The sequence below is a fragment of the Solanum pennellii genome, chromosome 11, assembly GCF_001406875.1.
Source record: "Solanum pennellii chromosome 11, SPENNV200".
NCBI lineage: Eukaryota > Viridiplantae > Streptophyta > Magnoliopsida > Solanales > Solanaceae > Solanum > Solanum pennellii.
Window position 1 is genome coordinate 47,404,997 of NC_028647.1, and position 20,331 is coordinate 47,425,327.

General features: G+C 31.2%; 2 protein-coding genes across 4 annotated transcripts in view; one reads left to right on the forward strand and one right to left on the reverse strand.

Annotated features, from left to right (window-relative positions):
• The first annotated feature begins 3,045 nt into the window (after window positions 1–3,045).
• On the forward strand, window positions 3,046–8,769 carry LOC107003489 (probable E3 ubiquitin-protein ligase BAH1-like). The gene is made up of 6 exons (XM_015201832.2): window positions 3,046–3,433; window positions 6,144–6,388; window positions 6,465–6,713; window positions 6,807–6,944; window positions 8,143–8,201; window positions 8,348–8,769. The coding sequence occupies exons 1-6, from the start codon at window positions 3,223–3,225 to the stop codon at window positions 8,451–8,453; spliced, it is 1,008 nt and encodes a 335-aa protein (XP_015057318.1). The 5' UTR covers window positions 3,046–3,222; the 3' UTR covers window positions 8,454–8,769.
• A 6,001-nt stretch (window positions 8,770–14,770) lies between these two features.
• Window positions 14,771–20,331, reverse strand: part of LOC107004743 (probable glutamate carboxypeptidase AMP1) — a 23,002-nt gene continuing 17,441 nt past the window's right edge. Inside the window, exons 9-11 of one of the 3 annotated variants that reach the window (XM_015203077.2) lie at window positions 16,707–16,841; window positions 15,631–15,793; window positions 14,771–14,949 (exon numbers count right to left, since the gene is read on the reverse strand). In XM_015203077.2, coding sequence (XP_015058563.1) covers window positions 14,939–14,949; window positions 15,631–15,793; window positions 16,707–16,841 — 309 coding nt within the window. In that variant the 3' untranslated portion in view covers window positions 14,771–14,938. Of the gene's footprint in view, window positions 14,992–15,630; window positions 15,794–16,706; window positions 16,842–20,331 lie in introns of all 3 variants that reach the window. The other 2 variants (XM_015203078.2, XM_015203075.2) reach the window with 2 other exon arrangements.

The window sequence follows — 20,331 nt, forward strand, 5'->3', positions numbered from 1 at the left end:
TAACTGATTTGCCAAATACTTATTTTTTAATAAAAATATTTTTTTCTCAAAATAAGTATTTTTGACTTCTCATTAACAATGTCAAACGTACTTTTAATTAGCCTGATAACACTTCTCAAACCTAATAACTTGAAGTTGAATAATAACATCCCTATTGATTTTATTGAATTTCATAATTTATTCTGCTATTAATTTAAACTTAATTACTTGAAGTTGAATGATAACATCCCTATTGATTTTATTGAATTTCATAATTTGTTCTGCTATTAATTTAAACTATTTAATTGATACTGTTTCAGTATAATCATTTTGATAATTAGTTTATTTAAATGAACTCTTGCCCTTAAACATTCAGTGGTATCTAGTACTCAACTATGTTATTACTATTTTTTTAATGTGTGTTAGGTAACATCAAAAGTAGACTTTAGAGGATGCAATGAATGAGCTAGGAAGTGATGCCATTTTTTTTTTTTTTGGAGTTTGGTGAGCCCTCTTGCTATTGGAGGTATACTATTGAGTTACTTTGTAAAAAAAAAAAAGAAATAGTTTCGAGTGGGACGTATCAAAAATGATTTCGGGCGTAACTAAAAGACGTAAAATTATAAGGCGTAAGTCCTAAAATTTGAGGCGCAAGCCTCCGAGCATAAAAATATAAGTTTGGCATAAAAATGTACGCAGGGTGTTTTTTAATTTATTTTTTAAAACTTGTTTTGCTTGAAATCATATTTTTACTATTGGTATAATGATATTTCTCAAATAATAATTGTAATATTTTTCCTTCATTATTGATTATTAATACTTATCTCAAATAAAAATCATAAATCATTGAAAAATTTACTTTTGCTTATTTTATTAGTAATAAAACTATAAAATTGAATATACGTGAGACTGCGCCCCGTAGGTTCATGGGACTTACGCCTCGCCTTACAGGTTATAAAACGACCCGACTCGCGCCACGCCTTTTAAAACACTATTTAAAATAAATAAATTATTTTAGGTTGTGTCCTGAGTTTAAATACTCCCGTTTGTCCACCTTTATTTGTCATGTTGCGCTTTTCGAAAGTCAATTTGACTAATTTTTAAAGTTAAATTGATTACATTAATTTGATATTTTAAACAAAGAATTTAAATATTCAAAAACTATATGAAAAGTACTAAAAATGATAATTTTTTGCATATCAATATGATAAATACATCTTAAAATGTTAGCCAAAATTTATATAATTTGACTTTAAAAATAAAAATTATGACAAATAATTATGAACGGAGAAAATAATATTTATTTTATTTTAAGGACTTCATAGACAAATATAGGTATTGTGGGTAGTATTTTATTAGTCATTGGTTGACTTATAGGGTTATCGAAATATGTATTATTTATTTAAGTATTGACTATCGACTTTATTATTATTGATTTTTTAAAAAGATAAGTTAGAATATTGGTCAAATTTTGCACTAATGTATTATTTTATTTAATGAGAATGGGGGCATTTAGCATGTTATTAAGTGGGTTTAGCATCAAATGTCTATTTCCTTTTATACTAAAAAGTCTATCTTACTATGATGGCAAAGAACTTGATAATATATGTAAACCAAATGTGTAACTTTTCTTAATAATTTTGTGAAATTGAATCCATATCATACTTTACTTTTTATAAATTTAGGAATAGTGAGTATCCACAATTAGTTTAGAAAAACAACAATAAATGTCATTTGCCATAAATAGATGAAAATAATGACACATTCTTTTCAACAATAAATGTCATTTGCCATTTGTCCAACAACTTCTTTAAGTTGAGTGAAGTAATTTCAACATTATCTTCTTGACTGAAATTTAGGAATTACTCTTCCGTTTAATAAAAATTATCCGCTATTAATTTGATATATAAAATAAGAATCTATTTAATATTATCGATGAGAGACAAAATAAGAAAATAATATTTTTTTGAAATTTATTTTTTTGATAAATCAATAAAACTGCTTTTCAATGGAAGCACAAACAATTTTTTATAAGGCCGGGAAGAAGCTAAAAATTATGCTTTTAAAGATACACAGAAGTAGAAAATTAATTTTTTCAAGATCAAAATATCCCTATTATATATGCATATTTATTAATATATCTTTCAATATTTATTTATTTTTATGTTGGATTTAATTTGTGAAGTAATTTCAAATTTATTGTGCTTAATTTTTTTATTATATTTAAATCATCATACTAATATTTATCAACATTTAGTTTATTTTTTATTCATATATTCATTTAAAATAATTTCTCTCTGTAAATAATTTTAATATTAAATGTGCATTGATATTTTTTCTTTTTCATAATTTAAATCTCAAAAGCATTTTCTTTAAAAGATTACTCAAACACAGTTTGCTTTTCAAAAAAAAAAAAGAAATTAGCCAAACATAAATTGCTTTTCTTTCGAAAGAACTTTTTTGTAAAGCTATTTTAAAAAAGTGCTACTAAAAAGAAACAGTTTTTAACATCAATGCTAAACCGATTCTAAGAAGTAGTAAATGATAAGTGTATTTTTACCAAATCATTATTATTAATTATAAATCACCAAAATATTGAAAAAATAATAGTATTTAATAGTAAAAGTAAAGACACAATTTATTCATTAATTTTGTAAGCTAGATAAGTATGATTAGATATCTCAAAATATTATAATGAACAAATAAAAATAGATCGAAAAAATAATGTAACTTTATTATTTTTTTTAATCAAAAAGCAATTGTAACGGAAATTCTTTGAGTCAAAATCATTTAATTAGTGTTTAATAATTCCATGAACATTTTGGTTTAGTACTATATTTATCATTATTACTTAATATAGAAGCTAAATTATAGTTCTATTTTTCTTAAATTAATATAATAAAAATAAATAAATGTGGACTTTTTTTTTTTAATTCCATATTTGGCTCCTTGCACAAGTTGATATATTAATGACACGTTCATGACATGCAACAAACTATTTCTTGGTTTCTCTACAAAAACATTACTATAAAAACCTAAATAATTTATGAACATATCAAAATTCGTAACCGAAGAAAAAATTATTTCTCAGGTTAACATTTACATAACCCACCCAAAATTTATAAACAAAAAAAGAAAAAAAATTTAATTTCTATTACGATCTTTGATTTGTGTGAAAAAATATTTATTATAATTGGGTTGGGTTTTTTTTTTTGTTTGAGAAGAAGGAAATTTTTTGTAATCATGAAGTTTGGAGAAACTTTCATGGAGTATTTACAGGCGGAAGAAGGTTTGGATAAATTTAGTCCGCATGTTGAATACAAAAGGTTGAAGAAAGTTTTGAAGAGTTGTAGGGCTTGTAGGGCTGCTTTGAAGGAATCCAATTCCAATGGAGGACAACAGGAGGATCATGAAAATGAAGGTTCTGAGATTTGTCGGCTTGAATCTTGCCATAGTATGTATTTTTATTTTTTTTTGATTTTGTTTTCAATTTTGGTATATTGGATTTGGGTATTTTTTTTTTTAATCTATGGCTTGAATTTGATTTTATATATATGATCATAAGAATTTTTATACGAATTTCGTGAAATTTTGGGGTAAGCAAAACGATTGAATGTAGGTTATATATATGTTTTTGTGTTTTGTTTCTGTGGTGATGAAAAATGAATGGAGATTTTATTGATGAATATATGTGAATATGAATATTTTTCCTTTTTTGACTCTTATATCTCTAAATTTTTACTGTGATTTGAGGGTATTTAACCTATTTCTAGAAAATAGGATAATTTTGGGCTTCTTTGCGATGTATTTGATTGCTGAGAATGTGAGGGTGCGACTTTGACGAAGGTGGTATTTGATGTCTTGATCTCTTTATGAATGGGATTTTGGAATGTCTCGTCAAGAGAACGTGTTACCATTTCTGTAGGTGTTGTGAGCTAGGGTATAGGGTAGAGTAGCCTCAAGGAGCACTAGCAAAGAAGATTTGTTTGAAGAGCTTTGTTTATGAATGAATAGGCTTGTGGGAACAACATTGCTTGCATTGATTCAATTGATTGAAGTGGCGATTATACTAAACATACATATACAACCGGGCTTATCTTGTAGAGTCGCTCTAGCTTTTTTGATGTCTACGACTCCCTAATATCTTTCTTGGAGAAAAGGCATGTCAGTAGTTCACTTGAGACCAAATATATCCTAGAGTGAATAAGCAAACACAACAACAATAACATACCTAGTGTAATCCCACTAGCGAGTGGGGTCTGTGGAGGGTGGTGTGTACACAAACCTTACCCCTGTTTAGTGGAGATGTGGATGCTGTTTCCGAAGGATATTGAATAAATGAATAAAAATGGAAGGAAATTGTCACGAGTTAATGTAACTAGCCGAAGGTTTCATATTATGTATCACAGATAATTATTGTCAGAATATGACTAACCTCACATATTTGAGTGCAATTCTGTGTAGTCATGAATTGGTTACCTTTACCTTTTTGCTGCTGCGTAATAGCTCCTTCATTCTCAGACATGTTATATGAAGTATTTCAAAATTGAAACTGGAATCTTTACTTGGTAGCTGGTAGAAAATTCTAGGGAGATTCTTGTGGGATACACCTTTGTCATTTCCTTTTATATGTTGAGAAAGTGTGTATACAAGGTCAATTTTTTTTACGAGGTTCTATAATAGTGAGAAGGGGAAAGGAAATGAGGGAAACAAGATATTTCATATATTTAAAGAAATAAAACATTTGAGACCTCTAAATAGGCTTAATGTAGGAAGTGAGAGCCACTTTTAGCAATTGATGCATGACCAAAACTTGCTTAGCTTGGCTCGTTGAAGATTTTGTCTAGTAGCTCTTTACAAGGTAATGCTTCAAGTGACCCATCCATGTAAAGTTCAGAAGACAATCATATGGTCGTATGTCATAGATTTGTTAATAGAGAACAACCAATAACAGAACACTTAACACTTCAAAGGGGGTTGTGTAAATACATCGGCTTATCAATCACACCAGGTGCACACTTTGTTCATCCAAGCTGGCAGCACTAGGTTTAAAATAAAGAGGGAGAGCCGTTCCATTTCTTTGATGCACACAACTTGTCCAAATATAATTATACTTCATTTGAAGTCTATTCATGACTAAACCAATCTGGAGCTCTATGTTTGAGGATAACTACAACCTGCTCTAATGGGCTTTTAGAGAAGGAAGAAAGTAAGTACGTGATATTCTCTCTGCATGTGCGTTGCATGTGTAGTTCATCTTATTTTTTCCTTATCTATATACCTAAAGTATTTCATACATAGAAAGATATTTTATTTAGTTATTAAATAGAATATCGATAAATAGCACTCCCGCACAACTCTCTCTATGTTTGAGCCATCACACTAACAATTAAACTTTGATATATTTCCTTCCTAAAATTATTTTTCTAGTAGACAATGTTGGAAGTCACATTCATTGATAAGCTTTATTTCCTGGACCCCCTTAGTGAAAGTCTTGGATCTGTCGTTGTTCGGAATCAGTCACTGTATTAACCTGAAAGGCATTTGGAAACATTCTCGTTATTTTATCGTCAGCTAAAAAACTTATACAAATATTGTGAATATTTGTATCTTTTCAAAAATGAAGATGTGTGCACACTACAGAATTTTCAGCGTGTGTACCATTAGGTAAAACTAAGTTTTGGATACCCTAAAAGCTCCCTCTCGAGGCTGACCAAATGTATCTTCAGGAATTGCAGTCAAAGTTGAGAAGACATTCTTTTCTGAAAGAGCTCTAGCAATGCAGCAGTTCATCTATATACATTGCCTATATTTTCATTTCTTTTTCAATATCAGTTGCAAGTTGTATCAGATGGTATTGTGCATTTTCAATGGGGACACTTGTAAGAGTATTCTCTCTGTTGCGACATCCAGAAATAGGATTTTGCTGCAGCTAATGAGTATTTTAGAACCAAAAAATTTTCTTTGTTTTTTCTCAGTCTGCATATTTTCCCCCATTTTTGTTTATACCTTAAAATAGCATTTTAGATGGGTAATCTTTTCTCTGTTCGCTAGTTTTACAGAATCCATATACTTCAATTTTTTGGATACGCTTTATGTTTAATATGCTTCATTTGATTATCCTTTGTGACTGTCTTTAACTATGCATTTTTAAATTCTTCTAGTGTGTGATCAAAACTTCTTCGCTGAGTTGAAAAAGGAGGCTTCTGATATAGCTGGTTGCTTCAGTTCTAGAGTGAGAAGACTTCTCCAACTTCATACTGCTCCAGGAATACAAAAGTACCTGGTAACGTTGCGTCAATGTTTCAAGAATGATCAGCAGGCCATGATGCAAGAGTGCCAAATACTAATTGAATATGCCATGATGAATGCTATTGCTATGCAAAAGATTCTTAAGAAATATGATAAAGTAAGCGACTGTACTGCATTTTTCTTAAGCAGAAGTTATATGTGTACTCTTTTTAAATAGGGACATCTTTATGTAGGTTCACTGCTCCGTGACTGGAAGGAACTTTAAGTCAAAGATGCGTTCTGAACGCCTTGAGATTCTACAATCACCATGGTTGATAGAATTAGGTGCTTTGTATATGAATTTCAATGAATCGAATGGTGGGAAGTCTAATGTGATTTTCAGCCAATTTTCTTGCAATCTCAGTGATACAGGGTCTATTATGACTTTGAAGGTTCCAGATTCTGTGAAATTAGAGTATGATCTGACTTGTCCAATCTGCTTGGTAAGCACACCTTTTTTCTTTTTTTTGGTTAACCATGATATGGAATCCCTTTATTGACAGGATATTTATAATCCACTTGTTCATGATTTCTAGGATACTGTCTTCAATCCATATGCTTTAAGCTGTGGGCATCTTTTCTGCAAATCTTGTGCTTGCACTGCAGCTTCTGTGATGATATTCCAAGGTATTAGGGCTGCAAGTAACCTGTCAAAATGTCCAGTTTGCAGAGAGGTTAGCACCGTTACACTTTATTTCTTTCAGTTACTTTGAGAGCATAGAGTGCATGCTAAAAAGGTTTCTTCTTTAACTCTACTCCTCCAACTCTGCGCATATGTGGGATTCCTTTTATAACGAACTGTGGAATCTCGTAAGCTTTGGATCATCATATAAGTATGCCATCCCTATCTAGCACATATAAAAAGAAGAATAACCAAGTAACAAATTTATCGAATGCAAATACCACTTGGAGTTTCTGGTTCAGCCAAGTCAAGGTTCTGGTATGTCTTCATTGTGAAGCTCAATTTGATTTTGAAAATCAGCTTCTCGAAGAGACCCCCTGTGTAAATATTGAAAGATATGCTGGAGTAGAATTTCTCTTTGGTATTTTCTGTCTTGCTAAGCTGCCTCTGAGAACAAACATGCATTTCAATTTGGAAAAGAACCATGAAAATCTATTTGCAAGAACCTCTCAAGATAGTCTCGGTTTCACGTAACTTAAAATGTATTTTCAGAAGAACGAGCTAATTCTTTGTTTTACAACTCTACTACAATTACTTTTCCTCCCATTGATAGATATCTGCTCTCTACTTCTCACCACTATTACAACCACTACCTACAAAACTAGAAGTACATCACATCCTAGACATTCCACTTTGCACCAAAATAAAACAAGAATGATGTTGTTAGCTTTATCTTCTGAATGAAACTGTATTGGTATTCGAAACTGTTAAAGAATGGCAAAAGTCCCACATTGGTGTGGTTAATGAGATGGGTGGTCTCCATATAAGGATTTGAGCTAGCTTTTAGGGTATGAGTTGAGTTAGGGCCAAAGACCTAATTTTATATGAACACCTCAAGTTTCTCTCTTTCAAAATTGTCCACCAAAAGCAAGCCGTTATGGTATTCCTCCATTTCCTCCTTTGTCAGTCCCAATACTTATCCAACATCTCAAATACTCAGAGATATTGCTAGGCAAATTGTCCATTTAATGTCCAGTAAGTTCCAACGTTTGCCAGACTTGATCTGTAATTGAACGACAAAGAAGAAGATGATAGTTGGCCACCTGTCCTAGCCTTGGTGGACAGAGCTACCTGGTAGTGTCTGTTGCTTGTGGGGAGGTGGTAGATATCCTGTTATATTGGTTGAGGTCCCGAACACCACAAACGTTCTTTGAAGTATTATTGAAACAAAAATTAACTTTTTGTTTCAGGTTGGAACTTATGCTAATGCAGTGCATATGCTGGAACTAGATTTGCTTCAGAAGAAGAGGTCAGTAACATAAAGTATAAGTATATATTATTGCTATCAACAGGTAGTGTCATTTGTTTATTCGTTCACTAATTTATACGCTAAATTTTCCAAAGGCGACTGAGTAAAACGTTAGGAAATTGCTTATTTGCTTTTATACTTATCAGATTTAAGCAGTATTGGAAGGAAAGACATGCTTCCGAACGAGCTGAAATGGTGAAACAATCAAAAATCTTCTGGGATAACCAAACAAGATATGCTGTCGGTTTTTAGATACCGTCTTGGTGCAGCAGCGCGATGGAGCGATCTATTTCCTCCGAGCTCCGATTTTTTTCACATTCATCGGCTGAATATCATCAGCTGGTGTTTTTGTCTAATTTAGAACATTGTTCCTTGATACTAATAGCTTCCTGATTCTTAGACTATTGGAGTTTGCCAAAGTTGCTAAAAGTCACATATTGTGACTTTGGTTTCTTTTCTTGCAAATTTTCTTAAGACTCATTTATCAGATTTCAAAGTGGCAATTTTGGCTTGAATTACTGATATTTTAAATCAGGGCCTCAATAAAATCCATTTTGCTGTTTCTTAATATCTTGTTGTGCATTTCTCTCCGTTCTTATTTATCTGTCGTATTTATTAAAAGTAGATGATCCTTAATATTTTTCATTTTACAAAATTAATGTATATGTGTATTGCTCTCTCCTATTCGTATTTATATGTCGTTCTTACTAAAACTAGATGATATTTAATATTTGTCATTTCACAAAATTAATGTATATGTGTATTACTCTCTCCTATTCATATTTATATGTCGTTCTTTCTAAAAATAGATGATTCTTAATATTTGTCATTTCACAAAATCAATCTATAAATGACACTATTCTTTCTATTTTATCCTTGATAGTTATTAGCCCCGAAAGTATGAATTTTATCACATAGGAAAACTAATTGATAAATTCATGTTCATTGGTTAATTTAATTAATCAAAATATACCAATTTGTGTTCATTTATTGATACTTCACTTTACGATTGTAAACTTACATAGTTTCTTAGGGACAAAAATGGAGACACATAAGTAAGAACGGAGGGAACATAAATTCTTCTAAGCACTTTTTGGTCATGGTGGCTTTAAGTTTTAACGACTATTATGCTTCAGTTCCAAACAAGTTAGGGTCGACTTTATGAATGTTCATTTCTTCTTCATCATTATAAATTAAATAAAGTGAAAAGAATATTAATAATATTAGGAATATACTAAAATAAGGAAAAATTATACAATATTGCAAACATCAATTTATATTTATTGTGTATAGTTACAGTTTATTTTTTTAAGCTATATGGATATACTTACATATTAATTAGCAAACTTAATTAATTATGAATTATCAGTTTTTTTTAAAAAAAATTATATGTATTTAAATAATTATTAGAGGAAAGATATCACTATGCATCTAATAAATGTACTATGCACGTTTTTGGGGCTATGTTCCCCATACTTACCTAATTCAATATTTTTCTCTTTCGATATACATGTAATAATGTATTATTATTATTATTTTTCCTCCAATTTCCTTCTAATCAAGATCCTTTGCATGATTATACGAACGATTTTTGTATTATCTTCGTTGGGTATTTTCTAATTGCATTTTTTTCTCATTTATATTTGTATACATATATAGATGTTTCTCGTGTTTCGTAGACCGACATTCAAATACATAATTTAATTATGTTAAATTCACTTTGATATAAATGTTGTAATACATGAATACATTTCATTCTGTTGATACACACATATAATTGTATTTGAATGTTTAACGCAATGAAATACATATACATTTGAATACTTGTTATTTTTCATGGATTGTCCAATTAGAAATACAAGTGCATTTGGATACATTAATACATTACATAGATTTGAATGTATATGTATACAACACATCTTTCTTTTTTTTTTTGCATAGAGTGAAATACATATACATTTGGATAATCATATTGTAGTATAATTCATTGTCATTTTTTTAGATTGTCCAATTGTATTGATATATCAACACATTTGTATTGAGCAATCTTAGAGATACAATTATGTTTATCGTGTATTTTAAATCGAAACAAACAAGATTCATCACAATTACAATAAATCAATTTAACTAAGAAATGTAAGTGAAATACCTTTACGTTTGAACAAGAACAATAGCGACAATGGAAATTTGTATACGACGTATTCATTTTTTTTAAAAAAAGTAATTGGAATCCAAAAGTATACACATTGACTATGTAATTATTAGTTGTTAATGTAATTATGAAAACTTGAGAATTTCAGCACATAATTAAAGAGATTCGGTTACCTTATTTAATTCACTATAACTCTATTTGTATCACCGCATAATTAAAAAAAAAACACAAATACATCTAGATGTTCAATTAAAGAGTAGTCATTTTTAGTAAATAACATACTTATAGCTATTGAACTTCAATAACCCTATAAATATAGTCATTCATGTAAGTTGGTCAATAATAATATCAATCATAGTAATATCCATATGAGTTCAAAACCTTCCTTTCAAGTTTCAACCTTATATGGATCTTCTCTTTTTTATTTTTTTAATTGTGTTTTATCTTCAACTTTCTTTCTAATACATTCTCTTATCATAGTTTAGTTTAAGTGTTAAACACAATGCAAAATATATTAAAATCATCTCAATCAAAATTATTTTTCTTTGATTTGTATTTGAAAAACCATTTGTTATATGAAAAGACAATTCTACCAACCCTCAAATTGTATTTAACAATCTAACACTAGGTATTTCATTATGTTTAATATGTCCTTGAGTATTATTTCGTTTGTTTCATATTGAATATTTACATTCCAAAAGAAAATTACTTAGTGCATAAATAGATTACAACATATATGTTAAGATGAACAAATAAAAACTGTAGTGATGGCTCATGATCCTTGGTGCATAACATAATTTCATTTTAAAAAAAAAGAAAATCGAGAAAAAAATGTAGTAGCTTACAAAGAGCAAATTAAACTGTTTTTACCAAAAAATGATTTACTTAAAATTGTTTATAAAAAATAATATATATCTTGATCTTACTCATTAAGTTCGATTATACTAGTAATAAGTATGGCGCACAAAATAATATTAGATATTGCTTTGATATTGTTCAGAATTCAATTCTATTCATAGGTAACAAAGGTAATACATCGGCCAATAGAAAATTTCACTCAAGCCCTAACGTACCACAGTTAATCATCGTCTTTCATGTGGGGATACCAACATTTTACTCGCATACAAGCTATTTTGTCAATACAAGTTTATTACTTTCTCCGTTCACTTTTACTTGTCCACTATACGGAAACTCTATTTTGATAGGCTTATAACTTATGACTAATAAGATAAAAGTCATAAGTTAAAATTTTCTACTTAGCTATTGTGTTATGCTGGCTTAATAAACAAGTTTTTATAACTTTTAAGCACTTTTTAATCTTACTCAAATACCATAAAAGTGTGTGAAAGCACCTAAAATAAAACAGTACAATCTACTTGGTCCTTTCCATAACATCAAGATCACAACTTTCTTTTAAGAAAAGTAATTTTCTACTTGAGGTCCTTCTCATAACATCAAGAGCATAACTTTCTTCCAATTCAGAAAACAAACTGACAGACAAAAAAATTTATAACAAGATTCCAATAAAATGATAAACTAGTGAGTCTTCATCTTTGACATTCATGATCCAAAAGTCGAGGTCATGATAACACACACCTTGAAAACCTCAGATTATGTGTAAACTGAAAGAAAAACATATATACGATACTCCCGGAAGGAAGTCAGACCACAACCAATAAGAGAACAATAAAGAAGTTTCCATAACCTAATAGCATAAGTATGAAGAGCATCTAATACAATTCTAGATTCTTAAATATATTTGAACTTTGATCTAAATTGTTGTAGCAATCCCGAATTTCGAGCAGGACCTATTACCCTCTTACACTATTCAATTGTGTATTTTAAAGATATATATGTGCTCACGTGGACATTATAAATAATTGCATCATTATAAATAATAATTTGTCCCCCTGGACACTTATATATCTTTAAAATACATTATTAAATAATACATGGGGTAATAGGTCCTGCCCAAAGTTTGAGATTGTTACAACAATTTCGATCTAAGTTCATATATATTTCAAACTTTTTTCCCTTCTAAATGCGATATCACACACATTTTCTTACATAACTCTACAAATATATAGTTTTTTTAAAAAAAAAAATCTAATTCAGTCATATCTTGGTATGTCATATTACTTACCTTAACTTTAAGTCATCCCATGTTTTAGTTGAAAATCGATATAATAATTTAGAAAGAAAACAAACATGATGAACATTAAATGGAAAATTAGTGCCTATAATTAAACTTTATATAAAACATAAAATTGATATTATATAAATTTGTCGATCATTTAAAAAAGTCAAATTAATTTTATAAACTTCAATATAAGTTTTTGTTACAATTAGACGCATTTGTCCCAAATTTCAAATGAATGACAAAAGTGTCCTATTTCTAATAATTCAAGAACAAAATTTGATCCTTTATTCTTGTTTTGGAGCATCCGTTAATAATAAGTATATTTTTGAAATATTTTGCTAATTGAAAGGCATATTTGAACAAAAACGTAAATAACATGGCATTTGTTTTAGCCAAAAACGTAACAGAGGATTAAACACTCATTTTGAATAATTTAAGGGTCCGACCACATAAGAAGCGTTATTCTTTTAAAAAATAAACAAAAAATTTAGTTTTCCAACAAATCCTAGTTTACATTATTTGTTCAAAAAAAAGAGTCTTCTAGAAAAATTCGGAGCATAGAAAACTCCTCTTATTGGATGAAATGGTCGAGGAATACTCAGAAACACATTTCGAAGAGTTTGAGATAGAAATAAATAAATAAATGATGCAATTAATCAAGACAAAAAATGAAAATTGTATGGATACAATTTTACACTTCTCAACAAATATCATATATTATTCTAAGTGGATATTCTAAGTTTGGGTAAAAGAAAAAACTTGTTATTGTTAACTCTTGGGCTAAGAAATTTCACAACAAAAGCTTTCTTTATTCTTGGAGCAACTAAGTTATTTCTCACATATCATTCGTCCCCAGGTTGAAAATTCTATGCACGCTCTAATTACAAAGATTTTGGAGTTGTTGAGAATGAGCAAAGTTTGACTGATATGGTTTGCGAAACTTCCAATAATTTGCAATACATTTTTTGAAGAAAAAAAAAAAGAGACAAATTTATCCCAAACTATCGTTAATAATATGCATATATCCTCCATTATACTTTTGCGACATTGATACCCTGCTGTCCAAAAACTAGAGCATATATGCCCTTCATTCTAATGGAAGGCCAAATAGAGGCACGTGGCGCAATCTTATACGTCAATCCGATATTTAATAAAGGATATATACACCCTAGCTTTTAAACGACAGGGATACCGTTGTCCTGAAGTATGACGGATGATATCTGCATACCATTCATGGTAATTCGGGGTATATTTGTACTTTTTCCCCTTTTTTAAAACTAGTATATGGGCACGTGCGTTGCACGTTTACTTCATAACGATGAATAAAATGATAAATAATTTTTATTTTAAAAGATAAAATAAAGTAGCAAAAACAAAAATGGAGGCACACTATCTTATGATTAACTTTCTTAAAAAAAATTTTTTGTCTCATAAAAATGTTGAAATTAAATTAATATTTATACATTTCGAGAAGATAAAATGTTTGACATTAATTAGTAAAAGATGAAATTCTCCTTCTTATTAAGTAGAAGGCAGTTAAGTAATTCAAATTTATAAATAAAAAACTTATTAGAAGGAAATAACTAAGATTTAAAGTGCAATGATTGATATTTAAATTATGTAATTATACAAATAAAATATTAATATTTAATTAAATAAATCAGATTTTAATTTAATGGAGAGTCAAAATGACAATATTAGTATTCTTACAATTAAAAGTTTGTTAAAATATATTTTAAATTTTTTTGTTAAAAAATTAATAGGAGCAATATTTGGTCAAAGGATAGAAGATCTTCTAACTTCCTAAGCATTTTGGTGTATCATTTTTTTGACTTTGGGATTTGGATCTCATGATAATTTTAATGAAAATTGTCGAAAAACTATAGATTTTATCCACAAGCACATGTAAGAATGATTCTTTACAAATATTTAAAATTTAAAATGCATAAATGTAATTATTAATAATTTGAAATTAGAAAATCTTGTAGGCATTAATTGTTTTGCATGTCTTATACACTATTTTTATGATTGTATTTGTCTCATCTTCTAAAGCAAAAAACACACCCTTCAATCAAATATATTCTTAAAACAAAATTACAAATACAAAGATAAAGTATCATATATAGGAGCAAGTTTAGCATAACGCAACCAACGAAAAATAGAAAAATTCTAAGACAACCTTTTTCCTGTTTTTTCTTGATAATGCAAATTGAAACAAAGTTTTAGCAATAAACATTCAACTTTTGACCATAAAAAATTAAAATATTTGGAAGACAAGTTAATGGAAGTGATATTTAACTACATAAATGGAGGGGTCTTACCATAATTCCAATCTCGACAAATAAGTAAAAAAAAAATACATCAAGCTTCGATACTTTAGTAGAATCATACTATGCCTTGTAATCTTGACATAAATCTTCTTGCCTTGAAATTTTCTTCACTTGATTAAAGTTTCTCTAGTCTTCCACACACAAAAATTGTATCACATATAAATCTTCCTATAAAAATAATGTTAAAAGATTGTATTTATAGGAAAAAATATAGTTTTGAAATATGAAAATTCACTTACAAAGTTGAAAGGTCAAGTGTTACAAAAATTTAAGACAAATATTAATTAAGAACATAAACTAATTTAGAAGATAAATCATATACATGTATCTATTTAAAGGGTAAATATTTTAAGAAAATAAATTAAATTAGATTTAATTAAGAATTATTCTAAAGAAGTGCAAAAGTCATTAACATTTCCATTAAAATAATGTAACTTAATATTTAAATTAAATAGTTAAATATTTTTATAATATTTTAATTTATAATAAGGGTAAAATCGTAATACAACTTTTAACTTTTTTTGTTCCCTCTTATAATAATATATGATGATTCAATCCTTTTTGTATCATGTATTGCTAATTTAGTTGCGTAAAGTTGAAATGTATCTATCATAATAGTACTAAAATCCAAAAGCAACGAAAGAAAGTATCAAACTCCATAGAGTGAAGAAAAGAAAGGAGAATAATCCTATAAAACTTCAATACTCTAATTACAAATTATAAAAAAAAGGTGAAAAGAGTATGTACAAGTATAGAGTTTATGCTTTTGAATGTGCTTAAGCGTTCTCTTTCAGGCAATAAGTTCACCTTTAAGAGCATGAGCAGCTCTTTGTATGGCCCTTGCACCTCTCCAAATCTCATGCTGAATTGCTGCATTCTGCTCTTCACCGCCTGACGATTTAGATATTGCATTTGCTATTCCAGGAAAGAAATATAACTCACTTTCGCCGTCATTACGAGGCCCATAAACCTGCATACAAAACTCAAAATACTTACTAAACAGATACAAGACCAGAGCCATCTTCCCAGACATTGTTTGTGGTGGCTGTAAATCATCTGAAATGACAATTTTATCATTTCACAATTCATGAGATCTTGTAATACTAGGTGTACTAAGATTTGATATTTTTCCTCTTTAGCAGGGATTAGTTTCATTCTCGTAATAGATTTCTCAGTAGAGGCCAATGGCTGTAGAGACGAGAAATACATAATGTGCTCTTCTACATGTCCATTTAGGGTTGTAAGCCTACATTGTAACATTTAGAGCAGATCAATTTGATGAAAAATCGTCCTAAAGTGACTTTCTTTTGCTATAAAATTACAACACTCGAAATCACTAGGATGTATTTGGTACTGTCATTGGCCTGCAAAGCTCTATAACTATCACAGTTTTCACGGAGCGGAGTGAATGAGGATTTCCTATGGGACTCCACACATATCCAAGGGTCATATGAGAGGAGATCCAAATCCTGTGAGGTATTGAACAGAAAAGGAACCGAATGATGATATGTGAAATCTCAACTATACCAAAAGGGCAGTGTTATCAAAGGCGAAAAACACAAAAAAAGCTCTAAGATCTGCGTGGGCTTTAACGAAAAAGGCACAAAGGGAGAAAAGAATAAAATATATATTTTAGTCCAAGACTAATAATTATAAACATGAATGACAAATATATGACCAAAGAAATTGAAAAAAATTATGATAGAGCGAAATATCAATTATTTAGCTTCAAATTCTTCATAAGAGGCTCATTGGCAAGGAAATGCTTGCCTTGGAACCTTGATGACAACACTAAAGCGCACATAAAGTAAGCGAAGCGCTCAACACGTTTTGAGCCTCGCTTTAGGGCCTTTGATAACATTGCAAAAGGAGAAAAAGCTTACCATATGCTTGAACCATGGTCTTCCCTGAAGTCCTTCTGCATCCAAAAAGCCCCTCTCAGCAAACATGAGCCGGTCGTTTAATATTCGTCGTTTCAGTGCTGTGCGCTCGTCCGTGACTTTATCCACTTTCAGTTTCTAGGTTTACGAATACAGAGGAGCCGAGTGAATATCAATTCATGAGTTATAACTGAGGAAAATATCCTAAAATAAGAAGCAAGCAAAACATAAAACATAGTTGAAACTTTTTTATGTCTATCCCACACAAAATAAAAGCACGACTGCACGAGTACTGGGAAAAAGGCACAAATTTTGATCCTTGTTCCTTATTTTTCCTAAAATCACACACAGAATATTAGTTTTACAGAAAACATGCCGAATGTCAGCTCATGTTTTTTTTTTTTTGAGAATTGGAAAACATTGTATTTTTCAGCAATAAGGATATGCTGGGACCTTTAGAAAATCAGAAAAAAAAACAAAGAGCAAAATACTTACAAGGATCCTAAGAATTCTAAGAGTTGATCAAAAAGTTGATCTGAATCCTCTAATCCTATCCCTTTACACCAAAAATATAGAGATACAATGCAATTCCACTTAACCTTGTGAATGGAATTGGATATATCTTCAAAATTCCTACTATTCCTCTCCTTCCACACTATCCACCAAATGCAATGTGCAATCAAATTCCACCAGGACTTTTGTCTCTTGCTACCTCCTCTCCTGATCCAACAACTAAGTAAATCAGCTGTATGTTCGGGCATAGTCCATTTCACTTCTGAATAGTTAAGAAACATGGAACATATTTGTGCTGTGAAAGTACAATGTAAGAATAGGTGACTGTTAGTTTCTCCTGTCTTCCCACATAAAGAGCACCACGGAATTATGATCTTTTTTTTCTTCCTGAAGACTTCATGTGTCAAGCATGCCTTTCTGGTGACCAGCCAAGTAAAGCATTTAACTTTTGTTGGTGCTGCAGCCCTCCAGATATTTTTCCATGAACTCTGGTATCTGCTACTTTGCAAGTTGCAATCCTTTTTATATGCCCTGCCAACTCTGAAGATCCCATCCTTACTGTGTGACCATCTAACAACATCATTGTCAGTATTGGTGTCTGCAAAATCCCCCACTTCCTCCAACAATTTGGCTACTCTCTCTATTTGCCAATCATTTAGAAGTCTTCTGAAATAGAGATTCCAACCTTGTAATGTCCAGCAATCACTGATCATTGCCTCAGAATTGGTGCACAAAATAAATAGATCAGGAAACAATTTTTTTAGGGGGGTTTGTTTGATCCATACATCCCACCAGAATCTAGTTCTCCTTCCACCCCCCACCTTGATATGTAAATTTGCTTCTAACTTGGGCCATAAGTTTCTAATAGCTTTCCAAACACCCGCTCCATAAGCATCCGTGCTTATGTTACTACACCAGAATCCATCCTCCCCATATTTACATTTTAATCAAAGCTTGCCTCTCCTATGTGTATCTCCACAACCATTTCATCAAAAGACTGTTATTATGCTTCCTCAAATCTCTAATGCCCAAGCCACCTTTATCTTTTCTATGCAAAACTGTCGCCCACTTGACCAAATTGTATCCTTTGTTCTCTTTGCAGCCATGCCAAAGGAAGTCTCTCCTAAGTTTGTCCAATTTCTTAACCACTTTTGCCGGTATAGTGAAGTCAGTTCATTTTATAAACTTATGCTTACAGCAATGCAGGTAAAAGAATGTTTCTCCTTTTTTACCTTCAGTTTTCATTCTGAGGATATCTCGTTCATGTTTAATCGCTATGTTGCACAAAATACAACTGTTTATGTAGGATTAGTACCGAATACCATGATACACAAACAGTGAATTCGACTGATCCAGGAGATAAAATACCGAGGAAGATGAATGCCAAGTTCAGGGGCTGAGCCTGTTTGGTTTAGCTTCTTACGACTTATAAGCCAAAAGTCACAAGTAAAAATTTCTAACTGATGGCTATTGACTTATATTGTTATTTTGGCTTAAAAACAAGTGCTTATAAGCACTTTATTTTACCCAAAGTCCAAACACTACAAAAGTGCTTAAAAGTTATTTTACCTAAAATAAGCCGATCCAAATAAGCTTACCCCAGGAAGATCAGCTAAGAATTTGAATTAAGAAAAGCGAGAAGAGTTTTATTTAATCCAACAATGAACTGAAATTCCATCTACAAGTGGTATTTTAAAGCTAAATTGAATCAATCGAGTAACTGTTTTGTAACTAACTGCACTGAAGCATACTGTAGCAACCAACTCCTAACAGTGATAACAGAATTTTGCCATCTCAGCAATTCCAAAATAACTTTTGCCACCTTATCTCGTTACTTTGCTGATTTACTTGGAAGAATACCCCTGCTGAAGAACACCCTCAACCTCAAGGGTGAAAGGAAGGAAATATGTGCTACAATTCAGTGACAAAGTCCCATGTAGCTTGGTCTTAAAATATACCAGTTCACTTCACCAGAACCTGCTCAACAGCCCTGTTGCCCCTCTTCACAATCTCCTCGCTAGACTAGCCTCAGGAGAAGGACAATAAGGACTTGACAAAAGATACATAGGAGGATGAGTTATCACAAAAGGCAACTCATGACATTTCTTAAGCTGAGATACACGGAAGGTAGGATGAATTAGAACATCAGCAGGCATTAGCCTATAGGCCACAGCATCAATAGGATAGGGACCAAAGTACTTAACTGGAAGCTTATTAAAGGGCTTAACAGCTACTGAAAAATGCCTGTAAAGCTGGAGTTTCAGATGCACATAATCCCCAACTGCAAAATCGCTGTCTGATCTATGTTTGTCTGATAAATCCCTCATTCTCTGTTGTGCCCCCTCTTGTGGAACTTGAACAACTGTATGATAGCCTCTCTTGCAGCCAATTATCTGTCCACTATGTCTACATTAGACTCACCAACCAGAAAAGGAAGATGCAGGGGTGGATGATAAGCACTACTCAGCCAAGGACAAGCAAGCAGACCACACCTTGGGACAATCTAAACAAAATCACCTTAAGTCCCCAAGGTTCTATTCAACCTTCTGTCTGACATCAGTTTGTGGATGATAAGCAGTGGGTCTCTGAAGTTGTACCCCCTGAAGAGTGAATAATTCCTGCCAGAATAAGCTCATGAACACTGCATCTCCATCACTTTTCATAGTAAGTGGCAATCCATGCAACTTAAACACTTTCTAAGAAATATTGAACAACAGACTGAGCAGTGTAAAGATGTTGCAAGCTGAGGAAGTATACATACTTGTTAAGTCTGTTCACAACCACCAAAATAACCTCCCTTCCATTGGATTTAGGAAGGCCTTCAATAAAATCAAGACATATATCAGTCCAAACACCCTCAGGGACAGGAAGATATCACATGTATTGATAAAGTCCCTGGTGTCTTGACTAAGGCTTTTCGATTAATAGTGAGGGTCTGGAAGGATGATGGTGCGTTGGTCAATCCAAAAGGCATGAATAGAACTCACAGTATTCTTCATGAGTCTTGTAAGCAGTTTTATGAGTATCACCTTCAGTCATTCTTAACTGGTGGCACCTACTCTCAGGTCAATTTTAAAAAAACAGTTAAGCATCCCCCCCCCCCCCCCCCCCCCCC

What these genes read in the sequence shown, in the direction of transcription:
- LOC107003489 (XM_015201832.2), top strand. Translation starts at nt 3,223, where the DNA reads ATGAAGTTTGGAGAAACTTTCATGGAGTATTTACAGGCGGAAGAAGGT. An exon ending in TCGGCTTGAATCTTGCCATA is followed by an intron (nt 3,434 to 6,143) that starts GTATGTATTTTT and finishes AAATTCTTCTAG; the next exon opens with TGTGTGATCAAAACTTCTTC. An exon ending in GATTTGCTTCAGAAGAAGAG is followed by an intron (nt 8,202 to 8,347) that starts GTCAGTAACATA and finishes TATACTTATCAG; the next exon opens with ATTTAAGCAGTATTGGAAGG.